Source organism: Pseudophryne corroboree (genome assembly GCF_028390025.1).
Source record: "Pseudophryne corroboree isolate aPseCor3 chromosome 3 unlocalized genomic scaffold, aPseCor3.hap2 SUPER_3_unloc_20, whole genome shotgun sequence".
Classification (NCBI taxonomy): Eukaryota; Metazoa; Chordata; class Amphibia; order Anura; family Myobatrachidae; genus Pseudophryne; species Pseudophryne corroboree.
Window position 1 is genome coordinate 344,219 of NW_026967509.1, and position 25,924 is coordinate 370,142.

The 25,924-nt window shown below is 43.4% G+C and overlaps 1 protein-coding gene across 1 annotated transcript in view; it reads left to right on the forward strand.

Moving 5' to 3' along the window:
- The window catches only part of LOC134983660 (uncharacterized), a 211,576-nt gene that overhangs the window by 104,370 nt on the left and 81,282 nt on the right, over window positions 1-25,924 (forward strand). The window contains exons 6-7 of the mRNA XM_063949327.1: window positions 19,817-19,905; window positions 20,516-20,625. Coding sequence (XP_063805397.1) covers window positions 19,817-19,905; window positions 20,516-20,625 — 199 coding nt within the window. The remainder of the gene's footprint in view (window positions 1-19,816; window positions 19,906-20,515; window positions 20,626-25,924) is intronic.

Here is a 25,924-nt window from a genome sequence, read left to right on the forward strand (position 1 = left end):
ATGATCTGTTCGCCTGTAGAGACAACACTTGTCACAATATACATGTTCAAGACAGGATATTTTGTGATCAAGAGCTAAAGCTTTGTGTTGCTCTAAACACTCGTTTGATTGACAAAATACCCTACACACCGAACACCTTAACGCCGTCACACCGTCGTCAATACAAGCCGGCCTGTGACAAGCCTTACAAAAGAAAAGACAATCGTGATTATTTCTATGATGGTAAGCGCTATGACAACGGACGCAATAATATCGGGCTCGAAGAAACGCTTTGATATCGAGTATCCCATAAAAATGACAATCGTGATATAACACAAACAGTGTGTCTTTGTAACGTTTGTCCGTACAGTAATATTTCCAATTCCCTTGATTATAATAGAGGATATTGATAGAAGCATTTAAATAATTTTCAAAAATTGCAACAGCGCTAAAGCTGACCGCTTTATCAAGCGGAAGATTCAAAGCTTTATGTAGTTGGATCGCTCTCTCCTGTATTACATGGTCATCGGCATTGTTACCTTTATCCAGAAGTTTACAGACGCTAGCGGCCAAACACAGGTTATTACCTATGCTTCTGTAGTCATAGAGGTATCTCTTTCTCTTATTTATTATTAAACTTTGGGGCAGGCATTGTAAACTCCTCCCAGTCAAGCCAGACCATGCCCTGTTCCTAAAAATACTGATCACAAATCTTAAGCCTGTGGATAATAAGAATTCAGCGTTACTTTGAAGCGTGTTTGTAATCTGATTAAAAAAACTGGCAGCGTCTAATGTTTCTTGCGGCTTACGATGCGAATATATGGCATTGTGTAACCCACCACCCTCCAATCTAAGCTGAACACGGTCGGCAGGATCCGCACCTGCGAGGACGCCATCGAGCATGGACTGTATCGCAGTATGAATGGCTCGCACCCCCTCTACAAATGATGTAACCCTGTCCAAATTAAAAAACCGATAGTGATTGTGGTACTCAACGGCTCTGAAATTCGGTCGTTGTCGTTCATAGCTGTTAATTGCTTCTAAGTATACATGTTGCCGACCTTCGTCATTACCGGGTGACTCAACACTGCCTGCATCATCATATATGGGGCTTGCATTGCGCTCAATATTGTCAGCCTGTGATTCGTCATTCGGTAATGCATGGGGTGGGGATTGATCTAAATCTACATGCCTCGCACTGTGCTGACCGCCTACCACATGTTCCCTGTGCCGCTTGCGCTTTCTCAATTGACCACCTACCGCATGTTCCCTGTGCCGCTTGCGCTTTCTCGATCTGGTTAATGTTGTTACAGCCTGTTTCACCTTTGCGCGTCGGAATAACTGTGAGATCTTGTATGTTAAACAAGGTTTAATTCGTGGTTTTTTTTTACAGGCATTTAAATTTAAAACACGTTTCAAACCATTGCCTAGCATGCCTAGTCACGGCTCAGTTTCATTTATTTCTGCAAAATGATGTATGTTGGCTTTAATAAATTCAGTTGTCTTAACCGACCGATCTATGTATTTTGACATGACATTCATATACGTCTCAACAACTTCTTTAACAATGTCTTGTTTACATTTACTACCGTGGCACACACCTTTAATGTGTTTTAACAAATATCCGGCTTTTACGCCCATGTTCTCAACATCTTCCCGTATCTTACCCAACAACGCGTAAAATTGTATTTCAGCGTCTTGGCCTAATTGTTCTGAATTTTGACATTCATCAACTATGTCGGGCGCTAGCCCTCGCGCCGGTACACAAGCATCAGCCGATGCGTGTACCAGGGCTGTCGTTGTAAAAATATTGGGCATTGATGTTACACAATCAACCGTTGTAGTATTACCAGGTATTCCTGCAATGGCTGATAATACTTCATCAGAACTATTCTGCGGATCTTGTGTCGTTGACTCTACACAGTTTGTAATAAGCTCTTGCCCATTTATGTCATCAATATCTGATATCACAGGATTACCAGCTATGTGTCTTGTTTCTGTTTCAGAGCAATCCTGTGTATCGGTAATAGTAATGACATCGGATTGCGACAATTGCTTAACATTACTTCTTGAGTCAATATTTGATAACAAACCAATGCCTGCTATGTGCCTTGTTTCTGTTTCAGAACAAACCTGTGTATCTGGAATTGTGATTACAGCGGATTGCGACAATTGCTTAACATTACTTCTTGAGAGACGCGATGCCCTCTTAACCTTTACAGTCTTTGTATTACCAGCGACATCCCGGTCTGCAGTGTTAAACGCTGTGTGTTTTGATGTTACAGCAACATCATTACTTATGCATGATACAGTTTGTAACGCGATCCTTCTCCGTTGCGGCTTATCATTTTCGGAATATGACAATTTTCTTTTCAGATCTGTAAATGATGAATTATGACTTCTCTCATTCGTTCTTGGTCGAGCAGGCTTTTGTTTGTTCGGGTTGATACAACCGTTATGCACCGCCATAACTGATGACCTAGCAACGTCCTTATGTACAATTGCCAGCGTTACGAATTGATGGTTCTCCGCTTCAGCGGCGGTTGTGCGTTTTGATATTTTCCCGCTTGTACTAGCCTGTGTATTTGCGCGACTGTATCACGGCCTGTTGGTATCAAAGGAGCATATCGTCTTGCTACAGCGTCATCTGTAATACATATATTATAAAATAAATATAAACGCCTCTGCCTGTAAATCAGTATTTAAATCACCGCATAACAATATACCATATAACAGTGTTTGATTACACACCTGCTGCTGCGAATTGATGGCTTTCCGTTTCAGCTGCGGTTGTGCGTTTTGATATTTTCCCGCTTGTACTAAGCCTGTGTATTTGCGCGACTGTATCACTGCCTGTTGGTATCATAGGATCATATCGCCTTGCTACAGCGTCATCTGTAATACATATATTATAAAATAAATATAAACGCCGCTCCCTATAAATCAGCATTTAAAACACTGCATAACAATATGCCATATAACAGTGTTTGATTACACACCTGCTGCTGCGAATTGATGGATCTCCGTTTCAGCTGCGGTTGTGCGTTTTGATATTTTCCCGCTTGTACTAAGCCTGTGTATTTGCGCGACTGTATCACGGGGTGTTGGTATCGTAGGAGCATATCGCCTTGCTACAGCGTCATCTGTAATACATATATTATAAAATAAATATAAACAACGCTGCCTGTAAATCAGCATTTAAATCACCGCATAACAATATACCATATAACAGTGCTTGATTACACACCTGCTTTATATTCAAATGTTTTAGCCCGACCCCCTGTCGCGTGTGGGAAAAACGGTTGCTCATCAACAACATTGCTGTTCTGTATAGAGGCGTTGTGACAATAATCAGGTTTGTTCAATATATCCCGTAGAATACCGTCAGCCGTCGCATCATCCATTTTTGTGGCATCTTTAGCCGGTGAAAAAATGAAAAAATAAATATTACATACGGTATAAAATTAGAATAACATGAAAAAGCGATTCATTACTGAGAATATAAAGTGTGTACAGTTGACAACAAATCAGCACAACTGTATAAGGTTTATTTTTAATTCTTTAGCCGTGGAAAAATAAATAAATAAATAAAAAATAAATAAATAAAAAATAAATAAAGATATCATGTTACTCACAGTCTGGCGCCAATTCCAAAATATTAGTAAAATCGGGTATAATGCTGAAATCTAAACCAAATGGGCTATCTTCAACCGAATCGAAATTCTCTGTATTTGTGATTACTGTCAAATCGGGGGAAATAAAAATGAGAAAATAATAATTATTTAATAATTACTATTTAATAATTACTTATCAATGTATCCAGACTGTTGTACGTTCATACTATTTAAACTTTTAAAAATCTCTGTATTTGTGATTACTGTCAAATCGGGGGAAATAAAAATGAGAAAATAATAATTATTTAATAATTACTGTTTAATAATTACTTATCAATGTATCCAGACTGTTGTACGTTCATACTATTTAAACTTTTAAAAATGAACAAATTGTAGACCTTGACTATAATTTCATACTATTTAAACTTGAAATATAAATAAAAACGTGTCAATGTCATTTATAGACATAGCTTACCATGAGACGTTTGATAACTTGGCAAAGCATCATCATCATCATCAGAAGAAGATCTGGTTCTAACCATGAAAGCGTCTTTGCTGTTGATGTTCTGCATTGTCTGTCTCTGAACCAATAATGAAAATGAGAGACGATTAATATCTATCAAACGAATTAGATGAAATACTGTGTCGACGCATTCCCAAAATGAACCACTAGATGTCGCTATTACCACATATTTAAATAACCTTCAGACAGTCACATTAATTAAAAACCAAAAGAAAACCCTGGTGCACGTATGATCAACTACCCTGCACGTTTTATCATACACAAAATTAATTAATTTAATCAATACTAAGCGGATCCCAATGGTGCTTCCTAACATTTTATACAACTTGTTTGCACTTTAATCACATTAATTCATAGCTATATGTTTTATGTGTTACAATGCATCGCTAAACAGCAACATCAATGTGGGTATACCCTCACAAAAAGAAGGAGTAAAAACGTAGCATTACACATATGAGTTCATACTGCGCTTTGCAACTGTCCAATAGGTTTGAAATATTAACATATTATGCATGTATGCCTAAAAACAAAGGATGCAATGGCAGGGCAGAATCGTGTAACAGTGTGTATATCGCGGCATAGAGACCACATATTTAAACAGCCTTCAGAGCCATATTTGTAAAATAAAAAAAAATAAAAAAAAATGCAATATGTATAAATATTATAATAATAATAATAATAATAATAATAATTATGATAATAATATTAATAATAATAAAAAAGAATATCATATTTACCATTATGACTTCAAGTGTGTATAGCGGTACAGCTTCAGTTGAAATTTCTTCTCAGTGCACTTCAGTGATGTGTCCTGTTCTTATAGTCATGGCTGTGAGCCAAATGGACCCCACCACTCTGTGCTATGCCGTCCCACATTTCCAATCTGCTGGGGCGGGACTTTTAAACATATAAACTCTAGTCTATAATTTAGTAATTGTGATAATTCTTTTCAGTTACAATAAAGATATAATCTTTTAGCTGGTTCTTAAATGTCATACACAGCGCATCAAACGCATACCAAATACATTTATATTATATATACAGAAGAAAGAAAAAAATAAAAAAAAAATAAAAAAAAATTCCTGAGTGGTCTAAACTACTTGTATAGATTGAACGGCAGTCCTTCCAAATGGTATATCTTATACTGTAGAATATGAGGTTCATAAAAAGCTCATAAAATTATTTAATAATAAAATTAATTCATAAAAAGCATTATACAGAAGTTCTTATGAACTAATGTACATGAATACAAAATTATTTTATGATTCCATAAATATACACTGGCTTACTGATTTGTAGCTAAATTACTTTCAGGCTGTGTGTACATGTAACATAAATGAATTGTGTGAATGTAGACACAATTTGTTTAATGCACAAAGTTATAAAAAATATTGTCTAAAATTACTTTCAGGCTGTGTGTACATGTAACATAAATGAATTGTGTGAATGTAGACGCAATTTGTTTAATGCACAAAGTTATAAAAAATATTGTCTAAAATTACTTTCAGGTTGTGTGTATAAGGCGCACATGCAATATAAATGCATTCTGTGCTTAGATTTAGGACCGCATCACCATGATATCTCATTATGGTATGTAATTAATCCAAAAGATGGAAAAATCCGATTTGAGTCAACACATAACCCTGTAGGTGGTGCTAATGTTCCGCTACAGAGATAACAATCGAAAATGGTCATGGTCAAATTGTACATCGTACTTCTGAGAGCTTCTGTGACATTTTAAAATGACCTGTGATGAACCCGAGCGTCTAAGAAATGGACATGGTCAAATTGCACATCGTACTTCTGAGAGCTTCTGTGACATTTTAAAATGACCTTTTAAATTAGTGCCATGTGTGATGATCCCGTGCGTCTAAGAAATGGACATGGTCAAATTGTACATCGTACTTCTGAGGGCTTCTGTGACATTTTAAAATGACCTTTTAAATTAGTGCCATGTGTGATGATCCCGTGCGTCTAAGAAATGGACATGGTCAAATTGTACATCGTACTTCTGAGGGCTTCTGTGACATTTAAAATGACCTGTCATCATGCTTGACATGGTCAAATTGTACATCGTACTTCTGAGGGCTTCTGTGACATTTAAAATGACCTGTCATCATGCTTTTTAAATCTGTACCACGTGTACCAAGCTTGATGTTTAAACTGCTGGAATGTGTGATGTTTGAATGTGTACAGCCTAATCAAAATAGTGAAATAAGACTGCCTGTAACTACCTGGTTTTAACACTGTGTAATATGCATCTTTCATCCGCCTGATTTGACGCGCTGCGTTGCGTGACATTCTGCGACTGGTGTTGCGTGACACTCTGTGACTGGTGTTACGCAACAATTTTTAATACGGTTTAATATCGAACACTATAAATTTATATAAAAGCGATATAAAACACTATCATTTAATATTAAAAGGGGGGGGAGCCTAGGAGAAAGGGGTGTCACCACCTGTCAAGTTTGACAGAAAGGTTGTCTTTATCTACTCAGATGGGATCCGGTCCTGGAGCACTGAGCCAGCCTTAGGAGGCATCTGATGGGTAAGAAATGGCGTCCAGATACCCGGATCGTGACACGCCACTTGCGATGCGAATCAAAGCAGCGACCAGGTCTGAATTACCCTCAATATGCTCACATTTACCATATTGAATACACCCATGACAATCTAAGGGCTTCCTTGTCTCTCTTGTAGTGACCTTACTAGGAGCCAAAACGTCCTTAAAATTCTGAGCCCTTCTGAAGACCACCTGAGGTTCATGTGGTAATACACCTCCAAGTCCGGGGTCTAGGAGTAAATTATTCCAATGCTTTTTCAGGACCTCTTTGATGAGCTTTTCATAAGTGTTATACCTCGTAATGAATAATAAAGTGTCTTTCCCTTCGGGTCTATTATCAGGTTTACTTTTATATTCTAATAATTCCTCCCTGGTCAGACTTAGGGCCTCTTTTGATGCTTGTTCAACTACGGTTTTTGGATAACAATTTTCTAAAAAGCATTTGCCATAAAATTCTATTTGTTTCTGACTTTTGGTTATCTCACTACAATTTCTATGAATCCTATGATACCCACATGCATAAGTTCAGTTGATTGGCAATGCTGTAGACCTGCCCTTTTTTGGTGAGCTTCTACCATAATGACTTCTGTTTCACCAGGACTGAGTCACAGACAACTGGTATCACACACGCCTGGAGCTCAGCTAGACAGCCATTTAAGATTGGCATTTGATTCTCAATACCCGGAGCAACAGACAGATCATCTACACAGCAGTGGTAGACAAGGGCATGACGTCTGATTGTTTCACTTAGTGGCAGCAGGTATATTGCAAAAAGCATAGGAGATAGGACAGGACTTTTAGAGGAACATTGCATGGCAATAGTGATGAGATTAAAAAGGTTCCTCACCTGTGTGATATCTATTGTGTGCAACAGAGCTGATTTTTTTCTCATACTTTCGAGAATGGAAATGGTTTCTCACCTGTGTGACTTCTCTCATGTTTAATAAGATCTGATTTGAGTGCAAAACATTTCCCACACTCAGAACATGGAAATGGCTTCTCACCCGTGTGACTTCGCTGATGTGTAATAAGATCTGATTTCCATGCAAAATATTTCCCACACTCAGAACATGGAAATTGAGATGTACCTGTGTGATTTATTTTATGTTCATCAACAGTTGTTTTGTATGTAAAACATTTCCCACACTCAGAACAGGAATATGGTTTCTCACCTGTATGTATTCTCTTATGTATTACAAGAAGTGATTTCCGTATAAAACATTTCCCACACTCAGAACATAGAAATGGCCTCTCACCTGCCTTACCTCTCTGATGAGTAATAAGGTTTGTGTTCTGTGTAAAACATTTGGCATCTATAGAACAGGGAAACTCTGTATCTACTCTCAGAGCTGTAACAGATGCACCAATATCAGAATGATCAGGAAAACATTTCCCAGGATCAGAGGTATCAACTGATAAAGCTGGATGTAAAATTGGGGTAATGGGGTTATCTCCTGGAGAATCCTGTCTACTGTCATCTTTTATTTCACAATCCGGGGGTTACCGTTAGATGTCCTTCTGAAATATTTCTGCTTGTGTGTCCATCTGCTGGAAATAAAATACATTATGCAAATATGAATTTTCATGAAACAAATTAAATATTGTATAGGTTATGTTCAAAAATGGCAAATTACTATAAATGAGTCGAGAAGACCAAGGATGTTACATGGTACATTGTATAATTCTGTAACTGACATTAACCAGTACGATAGTTCTGGCATTGCTTTTATGTTTAATGAAAAATACTATGAAGGTTGGAATGGAGTATAACATACACTGAAAGAGTGTGGGGAGGAGACTGGTCAGATCTCTGGGCTGGTAACACACAGTGACATGATGTGAGGGTGAGAGCAGAAGTATAATAGGGGCTGATGGCTCCTGATGTATGAGATACACCAGAGAGTGTGGGGAGGAGACTGGTCAGATCTCTGGGCTGGTAACACACAGTGACATGATGTGAGAGGAGAGCAGGAGTATAATAGGGGCTGATGGCTCCTGATGTATGAGATACACCAGAGAGTGTGGGGAGGAGACTGGTCAGATCTCTGGGCTGGTAACACACAGTAACATGATGTGAGGGAGAGAGCAGGAGTATAATAAGGGGGCTGATGGCTCCTGATGTATGAGATACACCAGAGAGTGTGGGGAGGAGACTGGTCAGATCTCTGGGCTGGTAACACAGTGACATGATGTGAGGGGGAGAGCATGAGTATAATAGGGGCTGATGTCTCCTGATGTACAATATACCCCAGAGAGTGTGGGGAGAAGACTGGTCAGATCTCTGGGCTGGTAACACACAGTGACATGATGTGAGGCGAGAGCAGGAGTATAATAGGGGCTGCTGGCTCCTGATGTATTACATACACCAGAGAGTGTGGTGAGGAGACTGCTCAGATCTCTGGGCTGGTAACACACAGTGACATGATGTGAGGAGGAGAGCAGGAGTATAATAGGGGCTGATAGCTCCTGATGTATGAGATACACCAGAGAGTGTGGGGAGGAGACTGGTCAGATCTCTGGGCTGGTAACACACAGTGACATGATGTGAGGAGGAGAGCAGGACTATAATAAAGACTGATGGCTCCTGATGTATGAGATACACCAGAGAGTGTGGGGAGGAGACTGGTCAGATCTCTGGGCTGGTAACACACAGTGACATGATGTGAGGGGAAGAGCAGTAGTATAATAGGGGCTGATGGCTCCTGATGTATGAGATACACCAGAGAGTGTGGGGAGGAGACTGGTCAGATCTCTGGGCTGGTAACACACAGTGACATGATGTGAGAGGAGAGCAGGAGAATAATAGGTGCTGATGGCTCCTGATGTATAAGATACACCAGAGAGTGTGGGGAGGAGACTGGTCAGATCTCTGGGCTGGTAACACACAGTAACATGATGTGAGGGAGAGAGCAGGAGTATAATAGGGGCTGATGGCTCCTGATGTATGAGATACACCAGAGAGTGTGGGGAGGAGACTGGTCAGATCTCTGGGCTGGTAACATAGTGACATGATGTGAGGGGGAGAGCATGAGTATAATAGGGGCTGATGTCTCCTGATGTACAATATACCCCAGAGAGTGTGGGGAGGGGACTGGTCAGATCTCTGGGCTGGTAACACACAGTGACATGATGAAGGTAGAACAAGAGTATAATAAGGGGGCTGATGGCTCCTGATGTATGAGATACACCAGAGAGTGTGGGGAGAAGACTGGTCAGATCTCTGGGCTGGTAACACACAGTGACATGATGTGAGGCGAGAGCAGGAGTATAATAGGGGCTGCTAGCTCCTGATGTATTAGATACACCAGAGAGTGTGGGGAGGAGACTGCTCAGATCTCTGGGCTGGTAACACACAGTGACATGATGTGATGGGGAGAGCAGTAGTATAATAGGGGCTGATGGCTCCTGATGTATGAGATACACCAGAGAGTGTGGGAAGAGACTGGTCAGATCTCTGGACAGGTAACACACAGTGACATGATGTGAGGGGGAGAGCAGGAGTATAATAGGGGCTGATGGAACATGATGTATGAGATACACCAGAGAGTGTGGGGAGGAGACTGGTCAGATCTCTGGGCTGGTAACACACAGTGACATGATGTGAGGAGGAGAGCAGGAGTATAATAGGGGCTGATGGCTCCTGATGTATGAGATACACCAGAGAGTGTGGGGAGGAGACTGGTCAGATCTCTGGGCTGGTAACACACAGTGACATGATGTGAGGAGGAGAGCAGGACTATAATAAAGACTGATGGCTCCTGATGTATGAGATACACCAGAGAGTGTGGGGAGGAGACTGGTCAGATCTCTGGGCTGGTAACACAGTGACATGATGTGAGGGAGAGAGCAGGAGTATAATAGGGGCTGATGTCTCCTGATGTATGAGATACACCAGAGAGTGTGGGGAGGAGACTGGTCAGATCTCTGGGCTGGTAACACACAGTGACATGATGTGAGGGGGAGAGCAGGAGTATAATAGGGGCTGATGGCTCCTGATGTATGAGATACACCAGAGTGTGGGGAGGAGACTGGTCAGATCTCTGGGCTGGTAACACACAGTGACATGATGTGAGGAGGAGAGCAGGAGTATAATAGGGGCTGATGTCTCCTGATGTATGAGATACACCAGAGAGTGTGGGGAGGAGACTGGTCAGATCTCTGGGATGGTAACACACAGTGAAATGATGTGAGGGGGAGAGCAGGAGTATAATAGGGGCTAATTGGCTCCTGATGTATGAGATACACCAGAGAGTGTGGGGAGGAGACTGGTCAGATCTCTGGGCTGGTAACACACAGTGACATGATGTGAGGAGAGCAGGACTATAATAAAGACTGATGGCTCCTGATGTATGAGATACACCAGAGAGTGTGGGGAGGAGACTGGTCAGATCTCTGGGCTGGTAACACACAGTGACATGATGTGAGGGGGAGAGCAGGAGTATAATAGGGGCTAATTGGCTCCTGATGTATGAGATACACCAGAGAGTGTGGGGAGGAGACTGGTCAGATCTCTGGGCTGGTAACACACAGTGACATGATGTGAGGAGAGCAGGACTATAATAAAGACTGATGGCTCCTGATGTATGAGATACACCAGAGAGTGTGGGGAGGAGACTGGTCAGATCTCTGGGCTGGTAACACACAGTGACATGATGTGAGGGGGAGAGCAGGAGTATAATAGGGGCTGATGTCTCCTGATGTATGAGATGCACTAGAGAGTGTGGGGAGTAGACTGGTCAGATCTCTGGGCTGGTAACACACAGTGACATGATGTGAGGAGGAGAGCAGGAGTATAATAGGGGCTGATGTCTCCTGATATATGAGATACACCAGATAGTGGGGGGAGGAGACTGGTCAGATCTCTGGGCTGGTAACACACAGTGAAATGATGTGAGGGGGAGAGCAGGAGTATAATAGGGGCTGATGGCTCCTGATGTATGAGATACACCAGAGAGTGTGGGGAGGAGACTGGTCAGATCTCTGGTCTGGTGACACACAGTGACATGATGTGAGGGGGAGAGCAGGACTATAATAAAGACTGATGGCTCCTGATGTATGAGATACACCAGAGAGTGTGGGGAGGAGACTGGTCAGATCTCTGGGCTGGTAACACAGTGACATGATGTGAGGGAGAGAGCAGGAGTATAATAGGGGCTGATGTCTCCTGACTCCTCCACTGGGCAGATACATTTCTGTAAATGCTGATTTACATACAGGACTAAAAGCAACACTTTGAAAAGACATTCAATACACTTTAAATGTAGCTGCTGCGGCCACTGTAATTAATCCTTAGCCTACGTACTTTTTACAATAATTGCGTACAAGGCCCCGTACTAACGCCGCGCTGGCTGTACAAAGTACACGCAGCACGCACACACCCAAAAACACGCGTTGAGCACTTAGCAGCTACACGTGTGATTGAAATACACTTTATAACCTTAGCAGGGAAAGGAGACACGACACTAGATTGTATTTAAAATGCCGGGTTCCAACACACCAACTTATAATTACTGAAAGGGGGGTTACAAAAACAACTGTCAGAGAAATTTGGACCCCTTATACTGGGACTGAATGCGTATAGGGTTAAAAGCTTGATGTATCAATATATTCCTAGGTGCAGAAAACATATATTCTGAACCATGTATAAGTGTTGTTTTTCTCTGCACCTGCTTTTTGTTAATTGTGCTTTATGTGTATGTATCTACTGATAAGGGCCACTTTCCGTCATTAGGGGGCTGAGAGTGGTGTATAGTGCTTTATTACTAACTCGTGGCCCCTAAGTGACTGCCCGGGGTCATTCCTGGCCCATAATTATGAATAAGTATTGTATTTGGATGACTGTAATAAAGACGAACTGTGTTCCCGGTCACGTAAGCCATTTCTGATGTTATGTGTATTGTATACTATATAAGCTGTAATGACTGCAACGCAAATTGTCTCACTGAGCCTGCGTGCTCTGCTGACACCCATCTGGGCCTAGATGCAAAATAAACCATATATGCTTTTTCATCTGATCCTGCGTATCTCCTCGATTGATTGCTATTACATTTGGTGTTTTCTGCCCGGTCGGACAACTCACTTCGCATACGGGACAACAAGACTGCTGGGTCTTCTGCCGCAGAAACTAAACAGCGCTGTAAGGTGAGAAACTTTCATCACACCTTCCTTTTTCTGCGGCATAGCGATACAGCACGTCTCGCTCCAAAAAGAACCTCGTTCCTGAGGTAAGGAGTAGACGAAAAAGCATATTTTTCTGTGGCTATAGATATGTATGAAATGTATGAATAATACTTCTTTTTCTAGGACTAACATCTAACACCATTCTTTCCAGAAAGCATTACTATTTCTATTTACTGCAATACTCAAACTTGTGCATATATTGCTTTTACCTTATTTTCAGGTTCTAACCTTATTTTTTCCATCAATAATATAAAAGGTATACATTGTATAACTTACAGTTGTGTTAATAAGCATTGAAGGTTGGAAATGTATAGGGTTAAACTGATGCAATAGCTGCTACTAGCTGCTACAAGTATTTTGTGTTGTGATGTATGTAAGAGATGAATGACGCTGAGTACATGTGTGTAAACTGAACTCTGTACCCGTGCCAGGGACGGAGAAAAGGTAAAGCTTCTCATATCTGCCTTTATAACGCAGGGGGGAAAGAGATATATTTGTGTGACTTTTTCTTGCCCAAGGTATGATGAAGGTATAAGGAAAATTGTGGGACAATCTCTCATAGCAGGTATTGTGAGTACTTGATAGGAAATAGAGCTGTGTGATCATTTTTGTTGAGAAACTTATAACAGCCTGAGGAGAGAGAGGTTTAGCACTCTCGTCAGACGTGACGCTTGTGGGTATACTTTACTGTATTGAAAATAATTGATTCATCTCCCTGCTGTGGCAGGAGACTCCATTTGCTTGTGAGAGACAGTTTTTGAGATAAAATTGTGTACACTAGTGGTAAGGCAAATGGGGCAGAATCAGTCCACAAAGAGTGATTCTCTCTGAGTGCACCGGCTAGTGTTAGGAGTTGCGAGTATGGTGATATTGCGGTGAAATCCTTGAAAGAATGGAATAAGAGAACACAGAATTATCTAACCTTTCCTTTTACAGGTACCTTTCATGCAAATGTTTTGAATAATATAGGAAATAAGTTGATAAGTTGCAATGAATGTAAATTTTATTGTTTGTGTGTAGCTGATGCACTTTTATTGTCACCTCCAATACAAAACCCTCTGCCTTATGCAGCAAAAATACGGTCTTAATAACACACAGTTAAGGAAATTAGAAAAAGGGAGGAGGCATTATACCCCCATTTGCATCAGATTATCGAGAACCCAGAGTTAAGGGACACTGGCAATAGACACTTCCCTGATCATTGCCTCTGCTGCTTCCTCTATAAGAAGAGTAGAGGGTGAACGGTCCATAGAAACCCCTTAAGTTGCTGCTGCCATTTCTTCCCTCTCTGATAACGGGTGTAGTAGTGTATGCCGGCGCCCGGGCTCCCGGCGACCAGCATAGCGGCACCGGAATCCCGACCGCCGGCATACCGACAGCTGGGCGAGCGCAAATGAGCCCCTTGCAGGCGCGCTGCGCTCACCACGCTGCGCCATGCTATTTATTCTCCCTCCAGGAGGGTCGTGGACCCCCACAAGGGAGAATAAATGTCGGTATGCCGGCGGTCGAGATTCCGGCGCCAGGATGCTGGACGTCAGGAGCCTGGCCGCCGGCATACAGAAGACCACCCCTGATAACACTACACTACAGGAAACTTCAGTTCATGTTCAGGGACACTGGACTACGTTGTAATACTTTTAGGCAGAGGTAGAGGTCAACGCATGATACCGCAGACCTTAACCCCTGCAGATCCTGGTGCGTTGCATCCGACCTTATACCCGGTCAGGCTTATCACAGCCCCTCCAGCTGGGGGTGTGGGGCCGGCTGTTACATACTCCGTGCATGTTCCCTGGATGGCATCAGACCTTAGATCCCTAGCAGAAAAGATGCCCGACCCTAGAAAAGATCCCAGGACAGTGTGGGATCATTTATTTCTAACTAAAAATATTCACCGGCCCACATATAGAGATGTTTTGCAATTATTACTTGCTGTATTTAAACCCAATGATTATACGTCCCTGATGCAGCAATTTAAAATAGGATTCTACTGCTGATAAGCTTAATAGTGATCAGCTAGTTGCCAAATGGTTAGAACTAGAAACAGCATTTAACAAAACATTCCCTGCCATAATTGATTTTGAAAATAGTTTAGTGAAAAAGGATAAGCAGACAACAGAAATGAATGAATATGCAGATTAAAGCAGCTGAGCAAAGTGGTCAGCCAGTACACAAGGCACTGTCCAGTGGGAGGGGGCCCGCTCCCCGGAGATATATTGTGTTACAACTGTCGGGAAAAGGGACACTTGTCATATGATTGTAAAAATCCCTCCGTGCAGGGGAGACTTAAATCATCTGACAACTACAATCATAGGGACTTTAGACACCGTCCCGGGAATAGAGATTGACAGAAAGTCAAGGCTCCGGTGTATCCTGTATTGGCTACAGATAATCATCCCATGGTAAATGTCATAATAAATAATAAGCCAATTTCTTGTTTAATAGACACCGGAGCCTCTGTTTTATCAATAGCAGGTAGTCAGGATTTTCCTACCTCTGACAATACTGTCACTGCAGTAGGAATCTCAAACAGTCCCGTTGAAATGACGCTTTCAGAGCCCTTGACTGTCACGCTATGGGGTAAATTTACTAAGGTGGGAGATTTTTAGAACTGGTGATGTTGCCCATGGCAACCAATCAGATTCTACTTACCATTTATCTAGCTGCTTCTAGCAGATAATAGATATAATCTAATTGGTTGCCATGGGCAACATCACCAGTTCTAAAAATCTCCCACCTTAGTAAATTGACTCCTATGTCCTCTTACAAACACGCTTTTTGTTGTTGTCCACTAGTGCCCCTGTCAGTTTGCTTAGTCGCGATCTCCTCGCAAAACTTCGATGTTATATCAGCTGCTCGCCTGCTGGATTCTCTCTGCATGTTCCAGAGCAACACACTGATGCTGTACGAGACGCCCTGTGGCAGTATGATGACAACAGGCTTATGCCTGTCTCACAGGCGCTGCCAGGCTGGCTTTCAGAAATCCCTGAGCAATTGTGGACAAAAGAGGCATTGACACCATCATCAGCGCTAGGCATTCCACATTAGAACAAGCTTTGTCCCTGTTTGGTCATAAAGCGATGAGACATTCTGCAGGTGTGTTAACTCAGCGGCATGGCGATAAACAACGCCTTGTGGCATACTACAGTGGGGTTTTGGACCCAGTTGCCAGAGCCTTTCCGGTGTGTTTGCGAGCAGTGGCTGCTGCCGCAATCTTATTTCACAAATCTGCAGATATTGTCCTGAATCAACCATTGTATCTGTATGTGCCTCATGCGGTAGCTACTTTACTTACTTGCAAGCAGACACAACATTTAACCACTTCACGGCTCACTAAGGGGGAACTGACTTTGCTAGCACCCAGTAATCTCATTATCCAGCGCTGCAATACATTGAATCCCACCACCCTTCTGATTATAAGGGATGAGTCTTTCCAGACTCAGAGGGAGGAGGGGGAAGGTGGGGACACACAAGACACACAGCCCTGGCCTCACTGATGAATCCATCCTGCATGCAGATTTAACACTGTTCGTAGATGAAAGCTGATTACGATGAGAAGATGTCAGCCTGGGGTCTGCATATGCTGTGTGTACACAGACTGACACGCTGGAAGCCAGACCCCTAACAGCAGAGGCGTAACTAGGGTAGGGCGAGTGGGGCACGTGCCCTGGGCGCCCTGGCAGGCCCAGGAGAGGGGGGCGCCGCCGGCGTCCAGGGCATCATGCCCCACTCGCCCCGTTACCCCTATATGTGAGGGTCTCTCCCTCCCCTCACCGCCACTGGGAGCACTAGCAGCTCTGCCAGCAGTGCTGCCATGTCCGGTCTCTGGCGCTAGCCAATCAGGGCTTGCGGACCGGCTCCTGATTGGCTGCCGGTCCGCGAGCTCTGATTGGCTAGCGAACCGGCGCCAGACAGTCGCCGGCGTCCGGAGGGAGCAGCGAGGGAAAGGAGAGGCGCTGCGCTGCGCTCTCCTCCCCTCACAGGTGAGTGATGGGGCAGGGGGGGTCTGGCGGCGGAACGGTGGGGGCCTGGCACTGTGGGGCATGTATCCAGTACTGTGGGGCACTGTAACTGGCACTGTGGGGCATGTAACTGGCACTGTGGGGCATGTAACTGGCACTGTGGGGCATTGTATCCAGCACTGTGGGGCATGTAACTTGCACTGTGGGGCACTGTAACTGGCACTGTGGGGCACTGTATCCGGCACTGTGGGGCACTGTATCCGGCACTGTGGGGCATGTAACTGGCACTGTGGGGCATTGTATCCAGCACTGTGGGGCATGTAACTTGCACTGTGGGGCATTGTATCCAGCACTGTGGGGCACTGTATCCGGCACTGTGGGGCACTGTATCCGGCACTGTGGGGCATGTAACTGGCACTGTGGGGCACTGTATCCGGCACTGTGGGGCATGTAACTGGCACTGTGGGGCATTGTATCCGGCACTGAGTGGGGCATTGTATCCGGCACTGAGTGGGGCATTGTATCCGGCACTGAGTGGGGCATTGTATCCGGCACTGAGTGGGGCATTGTATCTGGCACCGTGGGGCATGTATCTGGCACCGTGGGGCATGTATCTGGCACCGTGGGGCATGTATCTGGCACCGTGGGGCAATGTAACTGGCACTGTGGGCCATTTTCAGTGGTCACACCCCTTCTGGAACGTAGCCACACCCCTTCTTGAGTGTGACCACGCCCATTTTCTGGCGTGTGCGCCTTCGGCGCGCGCACATGCTTCTTTTAGTGTTTTTTTTTTTTTTTTTAAACATTTTATTGAAGAAATGCACAACATACAAAAAATATATGCATAAGTAATAAGTATATCTGCAACAGCAAATGAATTAAAGCAAACATGAAATATATCAGGTAAACAGATAAAAATGAATATTGAGGTGGTTACACGTCCCGCACATCGCGCAAAAACACATATCAAATCAAAAGGCAACAACAGAATCAATTTTAAGCAGTGTCAATGAGAGCTCAAAACGGAGGGCAGTTCGAGGAGAGCATCTCCAAGTTGTACCAGGAGGTAAGTAATACACCTTTCCGCATTATATCTCTTTGGGCCCGAGGCAAAGTTTTTATATAAGGCAACCAGGTTTTAAAAAATTTGTCTGCCCTCGCCTCCTTATTAATGGACATTTCCAACCAATCCATATTGAATAAATGAGTGATTCTAGGCAGTAATAACGTAAGGGTCAAAGTGTCTGAGGATATCCACTGTGAGAGGATGGTCTTCCTCCCTGCGGCAGCAATTTTTGCTATTAAGTTGCGGTGTCCCATGGGCGGTTTCCCACTAGAAGTCGGATATATATCCCAAAGGGCCCATTCAGGAGAAAGGGCGAAAGATATACCCAGGGTGTTTTGAATATAATTCTGTACAAGCGACCAAAACTTGGCCACCTCAGGGCAGCTCCATAAACAATGATAGAGATCTGCATCAGGAGCTTGACACTTAAAACAGGCAGAAGTCGATGATATACCCATGAGACAGCGCAACTTAGGTGTAATATAAGATCTATGTAAGATCTGATACGTCATTTCTGCATAAGATGTTGAAATCAAAAGTTTGTTAAGCCGTACAAAGGCATCAAGTATAGATTTGAAAGGTAAAGATGGAAAATCATTTGTCCACTTAGCCATACCCGTAGACAGAGTATCAACATTCACGGATCGTTTGATATGTACATAAATAACAGATGTGGAGCAACCCCTCCCTGGGCAGCAACGTAGCGCACCATCCAGCACATTCGCCTTGTCAGATATAGACAATTTAGACACCACCTTTGTAGCATAACTACGTATCTGAAAATAAAGAAAAAGGGGGATATATAAATTAGGGAATTTTTCCACCAAGCAACCGTGGGAGAGCACTTTAAGGGAAGTTGGATCTATAATCTGGTGAATTAAGCGCAAACCTCCAAAATACCAGTCCCTAAGCACAGTAGATGTAGTAGTGTAAGGCATTTGAAAGTCCTTGTGTGATAGTGGAAGAAATAGTGTGGTATGGGTCGAGATGCCCATCCGGGAGCGAGATCGTCTCCATGCCATACAAGTACTAATTAATAATAGGTTACAGGCCACATGTGGAGGATATGTAGTGGGTTTCATATGTAGTAAACTAGGGAGGAGAATGTCTGGACAAAAGGCTTGTTCCAAATCAGTATTTGCAAAATCAGAGGATCCTTGTAACCAATCAACTGCTATTCTGTATTGCGCTGCTAAAACGTGTTTTTTTTTTTTTTAAGTGGGGGGCGCCATTTTCCATCTTGCCCTGGGCTCCAGAAACCCTAGTTACGCCTCTGCCTGCCAGGCCCTCACCCAGTTCAAAGTGCTGAGCTTGCAAATTAGCAAAGGGAAATATTGTAATCTGACACTGTTGTAAACTTTACACTGACTCGCACTATGCGTTTGGTGTGCTGCAAGCTTTGTCTGTAGAAATTGAGAAATTTCATAACATCTAATGAAGAACCTATAGCGCATGCGGACAAGGTGCGAGAGCTTTTAGAAGCAGTAATGGAACCTGAACAAATTGCTGTCATAAAGTGCCAGGCCCACACTTCTGGCAGAGATGAGGTGTCAAAAGGAAATGCCAGAGTGGATCGAATAGCAAAATCCACGGCTATGTTAAAAGAACAAGTGTATGTAATGTCTGAAATATGTATACCTGATACACAAGCATTGATTTCTATGCAATTAACCTCCAGTCCACAGGAAATCTCCACCTGAGAGCGGGAAGGATGCCAGCCAGATGCTGATGGTTTGTGGCGCAATAGAGAAGGCAAGCCAGTGGCCCCCAGATCACTTTTACCTGCATTGGCTCAGGTCACTCATGGCCTCACCCATGCACCTAAAACTGCAATGACTAATTTAGTCAGGACCTACTGGTACGCCCCTGGATTCTCTGCATTGGCTTCTAAATTTTGTGAAGTCTGTCTAATTTGTCTCCAAAACAATCCAGGTAGAAAAGTGCCTACAATACCATCACACCTTCCCGCCACAGAGGGACCATTTCAGGGGGTACAAATTGATTACATTCAGTTCCCAAAGGTAAGACAATTGCAGTATGTTGTGACTTTAACTGTTTAGCAGGTGGGTGGAGCATTGCTTGTAGCCACAGCAACAGCTAGTATAACAGCCAAGAAGATAGTACAGGACTTAGTCTGCAGGTATGGACTTCCCCAGGTAATCTCTTCTGACCAAGGTACGCATTTTACCAGAAGGGTATGCAGAGAAATGTGTGAAATGATGGGCATAAAGCAGCAATTACATGTGCCCTACCACCCCCAGTCAAGTGCAAAAAATTGAACGATTAAATCAAACTGTGAAAAATTAATTGCAAAAATGTACCAAACAAACTGGACTCTTGTGGCCTGAGGCTTTGCCTCTTGTTTTGCATTCTATCCGAACCACGCCCACGGGGCCATTACGTCTTTCCCCGTATGAAATCCTATTTGGAAAGTTGCCTAATCTTATGATGGTCCCAGCGCCAGACCTCTCTACCGCCCAAGATGTGACTGTTAAATATTTGATTAATATGAGCGAGCAGACAGATCAAAACAATTCACAATGCTGTCATTTCTCAACAACCAAGCAGTCCTGCGGCCTGCCATGACCTAATGCCTGGTGACTTTGTGATGATAAACTTTTTACGTTGCAGTTCTTTGTCCGAGCAGTGGGAAGGACCATTCCAGGTGCTGTTAACGACTCCGACAGCGATGAGAGTCGGCAAAAGATCCACCTGAGTACAAGCATCACACTGCAAAAGAGGTCCGATCAGACCCGCCCCGGAGTGAACCCGAGGACATCCTGCAGACCACCTTACCTGTGTTGCTCACAGGACCGTGACTGCCAGAAAGGATACAATAAAGCCCCTGGTGAGTTGCCACCTAAGCCGGAAAGAAGCAGAGCTTCTCTACCCGTGAAGAAAATGAAGATACTTTGGATCCTGATCTCTGTCTTAACTCCTGTTATGCTGGAGACTCACATCACTGACTATGGACATGAGATAAAAGGAAAGAATGCTATACCTGCCATTCATAAGGCCATTGCAAGAGTTAACAATGAGACTGACTGTGGGGTGTGTACACATTTGCCAATGACTGCTGAATCAGGGATACCCTTAATAGCCATTCCGGTAACTTGGGAAGAAGCCATGAGATTTGATTGGGGATACTGGGTAGAGAATTTTTCCGGAACCACTTATAGTACCAGAATTAGTCCTCTGAGGAGAATAAACTCCCCCCTTTAGCAAGAGTAGCCAGAGTGGGGCAGCCTGCCATTTGTGTGATTCATAATGATTTAGCTCAAGGAACACTAGATGATGGTGGGACAAGGGTCATACGTATAGTTAACAGACAGAAGATGGGGGACACTGAATGTCCCAAAGGAGTCCTGGTACTGAATGGGAAGGATGGGGGAAGACATACATTTAGGGATATTTATGGCAATATCAATAACTCCATGTTTAGAACTTGAGAAGAAAGAGTAGACATTCATGGCCAGAACCCCTATAGTACATCAGGTAACATCACTCACTCATTTCTTTCAGCCTTACTTAAAAATGTAAAGGTAGGAGGTGTTGTACTCCCTAGAGGTTTTTACTGGTTCTGTAAAAAAATGCTTACTCAGGGTTGGCAGTAAATGTTCAGATAAATGTGTCCTTTCTTAAATAGCCCCTATGTTAAGGATCACAAGAAAATGACATGGGGCTCCACGTAATATTGATGATCGAGAAGTATTTTACAGGGCGAGGAGAGGCATAGTGTACAAGAATAGATGGGAGCAATTCTTTTACTCACTTTTTCCTCAGGTAGGGGTAGGAATTCTGTCAGAAAGACTGGAAGCGTACACTCACTATATGGATAGAATAATAAATGAAACTAGTCATGCCATACGAGAAATTAATGAAGAGTTGGCTCAAGTGTGTAAAGTGTCGCTGCAAAATAGGTTTGCTTTAGACCAAGTGCTGGCCTCAGAGGGAGAAACGTGCCTTCATAGGACAGGAGTGTTGCACTTACATTGCAGACAATTCAGATATAGTGGAAGGACACAGAGAAGTGGAAAAGATGCAGGAAGGAATAAGGAAGATAGGAGGAGAAAGATGGGATCTGTTTGGATTCTTAGGTAGAGGCGTCTCAACTCTGATAGCCGGATTGTTGCAGTATGTAGTAATTGGAGGATTGGTATTATTACTTTTTACCTGTGTCTGAAGGGTGTGCCAATGATCGTTAGTAAAGGGTGTCAGAGTATTTCAAGATCTGCAATGGGTCCACTTCCCTCTACTTTTCAGCCCTCTTTGTATGTTCCAATGTCCAAAGGGGTGATGCCCCCTGGTCAAAGTTGTCTGCCGTTGGAGCCTGAAATACCTTCTGTTAGTACCTTTCAGATCCTTCGAGCAAGTGACATAGGTGACCAAAGGGTCATTTATGAAAAAGTGGATAGTTGTGTGTGACAAAAGGAATTTGTCAGAGGGAGGAATTGTCAGAGAAATTTAGACCCCTTATACTGGGACTGAATGCGTATAGGGTTAAAAGCTTGATGTATCAATATATTCCTAGGTGCAGAAAATATATATTCTGAACCATGTATAAGTGTTGTTTTTCTCTGCACCTGCTTTTTGTTAATTGTGCTTTATGTGTATGTATCTACTGATAAGGGCCACTTTGCGTCATTAGGGGGCTGAGAGTGGTGTATAGTGCTTTATTACTAACTCGTGGCCCCTAAGTGACTGCCCGGGGTCATTCCTGGCCCATAATTATGAATAAGTATTGTATTTGGATGACTGTAATAAAGACAAACTGTGTTCCCGGTCACATAAGCCATTTCTGATGTTATGTGTATTGTATACTATATAAGCTGTAATGACTGTAACGCAAATTGTCTCCCTGAGCCTGCGTGCTCTGCTGACACCCATCTGGGCCTAGATGCAAAATAAACCATATATGCTTTTTCATCTGATCCTGCGTATCTCCTCGATTGATTGGTATTACACCCTCTAACCAGTCATTGCATTTTGCTTAATGGCGCACCTCCAACAAGATTAGCTAATCTTTGGTATTAACACTTTTGGATTATTCCCTCTATCGGTTGGTTCATACATAGAAGGATCATAAAACAATTATCATTTGGGCCTGTGCATAGTCCCTCAGACTTAACGTCTTACCTGGAAATACTTGTGGATGGAGCCCTTCATTCGCTTTGCCGGGATTCAAGGGTGGTCAATCTGTTGAAATCAGAGCACTACATTTTGGCCACCGTGCTCGATCCTAGGTTTAAAGCCTACGTTGTATCTCTCTTTCCGGACACAAGTCTGCAGAGGTGGAAAGACCTGCTGGTGAGAAAATTGTCAACTCAAGCGGAACGTGACCCGTCAACAGCTCCTCCTTCATTTTCTCCAGCAACTGGGGCTGCGAGGAAAAGGATAACATTTCCGAGCCCACCCGCTGGACACAAAAGTAACACAACAAGTGACACATTCACAGGAAATTGTTTCTGTCACCATAGCGACAATTATCTGGAAATAAGATAATACGCAGACACATAAAAAGACCCAATGGAAATCTTTTGTTTTTAAACAACTTTATTTCATATTTTTAATACACAGATTTTTCTCTATATTTTAAATTTAAAAAATACTTTACTCTGCACAACATGGATAAAATATCCTTTAAAGCACAAAAACAATTCAAGTTACATTATAGTAGTGCAGGTAAGTAAAACAGATAGATATCAGGAGAGCCAAAACCCTATGGGGGTCATTCAGACCCAGCCACAATAGCGGCCCGGAGCAGTTTGGTGGTGGTGACAAAATGCACGTGCGCAGCAGCCGCGCAGACACTCATTGTGGCCGCATCCCTGAGGGGTGAACGCGGACGGGCCGGGACCATTTTCCGGGAGGCTGCGTGATGTCACATCTGCGTTCATTTCTGATTAACCCCTATAAGCTTCCAGAGTGCACCTCATATCTCATCTTTTCCAAGTTACTACAAATGATATGAGATCGGTAGCAGCACTACTTTCAGGATTATTACACAGAACACACATAAAGGCTGACACAGCAAATAACAGTAACACATACAAGGGATTAATTAGAAATAAGGAAGCAGAATCATCATTAAGTCTAATTATCAACTGATTCTGTGCGGGACCCATACACCTCTTTACTGCCTCCAGCAGCCCCTGGTACTGCACGGTGACCATCCGCCCTTTCTCCCCTCAATACTGCCACCCACCCTGTCTCCTTCACTACCGCCACCCACTCTGTCTCCTCTCCACTACTGTCACCACCTGTCCCACAACTGCCACTGCCCTGTCTCCCCCCACTACTGCCACCCGCCCTGTCCTCTCCCACTACTGCCACCTCCCTGTCTCCCCCAATACTGTCACTGCCCTGTCTCCCCTCTGACACCTTAGCACTGCTTGGGGACAATATTACCCAAAGACAGTGCCTCCAGCAGCCCCCGCTACAGCACTAGTACCACAACCTTGTCTCATCCCTGGCATCTCAGAACTTCTTGGGGATTTTTGGCACTGCTGGTAATAGTCCTTCTGCAGATGGAAGCAAGCAGGGCAGTAAGGAGGCAGAAGCTGCTTCTGGTACCTGTGACCCTGGTCATGTAGGGCTAGGAGAGTCAGTAAGATTATGTAATAGAGTCCCCATCTTACAGGCAGCCGGTGAAGGGAGCAGAGAATGGGTGTTATGTGGCAGGAACGGGCTGGTTAGGTAACAGCCTGGCTGCTGCATTCTGTACAAGCTACAAACGGTGCAATTATTTTGCTGGGAGACCCAGGTAGAGGACATTGCAGTACTCTATGCGTGATGATACAAGTGCATGTATGACTGTAGGTAGATCTTCTGAGGGAAATAAGTGCTGGAGTCTGGCTATGTTCCTCACATGAGGATCTGATTGTGGCTGATACCTGATGTCTAAGTGTCACTCCACCATCCAGTACACCAAGATTCCACACAGGATCAGCATTTTGTAACTCTGAACCCCCAAGCGTAATTCTGGTTGGTTTGCAAAGCTGAGCTGTAGCCCTGCCCTTTGTTGGTGAGCATCTATCATAAGAACCTGTTTCACCAGGACTGAGTCACGGCCAACTGGCATCACCCACACCTGGAGCTCAGCTAGACAACCATTTAGGAATGGTACTGGGTTCTCAGTACCCGGAGCAAAAGACAGGTCATCTGCATAGCAGTAGATGAGGGCATGACATCTGATTATTTCACACTGCGGTGACATGTATATTGCAAAAAGCATAGAAGATAGGATAAAAACCTTGAAGAACAACGCATGGCAATGATGAGTATACTCCAGAAGATTAAAATGGTTCCTCACCTGAGTGATGTCTATTGTGTGCAATAAGAGCTGATTTCTCAGAACATGGAAATGGCTTCTCACCTGTGTGACTTCGCTGATGTTTAATAAGAACTGATTTCCGTGCAAAACATTTCCCACACTCAGAACAGGAAAATGGCTTCTCACCAGTGTGACTTCTCTGATGTGTAACAAGACTTGATTTCTGGGTAAAACATTTCCCACACTCAGAACATGGAAATGGATTCTCACATGTGTGAGTTCTCTGATGTTTAACAAGATCTGATTTGTGTGCAAAACATTTCCCACATTCAGAACATGGAAATGGCTTCTCACCTGTGTGACTTCTCTGATGTGTAACTGCAATCATTATCTGCTAGTTTATAATCCATTTTTACACCCCCATCATCAGTGTCTTACCTCTACTGTCTCAATAGTAATAAGGATGATGTGTATACGGTATGAAACAGAGAATTACATATCAGAATCTATACAGCTGCCGCCATACTTCTGCTTCTCATACGTGTGCTACTGGCAGCAGTGAACATCTGAGTGAGAGTGCAGGGAAGACAGCAGAGTCTGATGAGAAAGAGATTGGATCTGCCTTTGTAGGGATGTACCACACCTGTCACCCCTGTGAGTATATAAAATAAGAGGGGAGAGGTCCATCCAGATGTGTTTTCTGGAGCTCTCCTCTTATCTACCCTACCTGATAGCTCTCAGCCGCCGCTGGGACTAAGACCCAATCT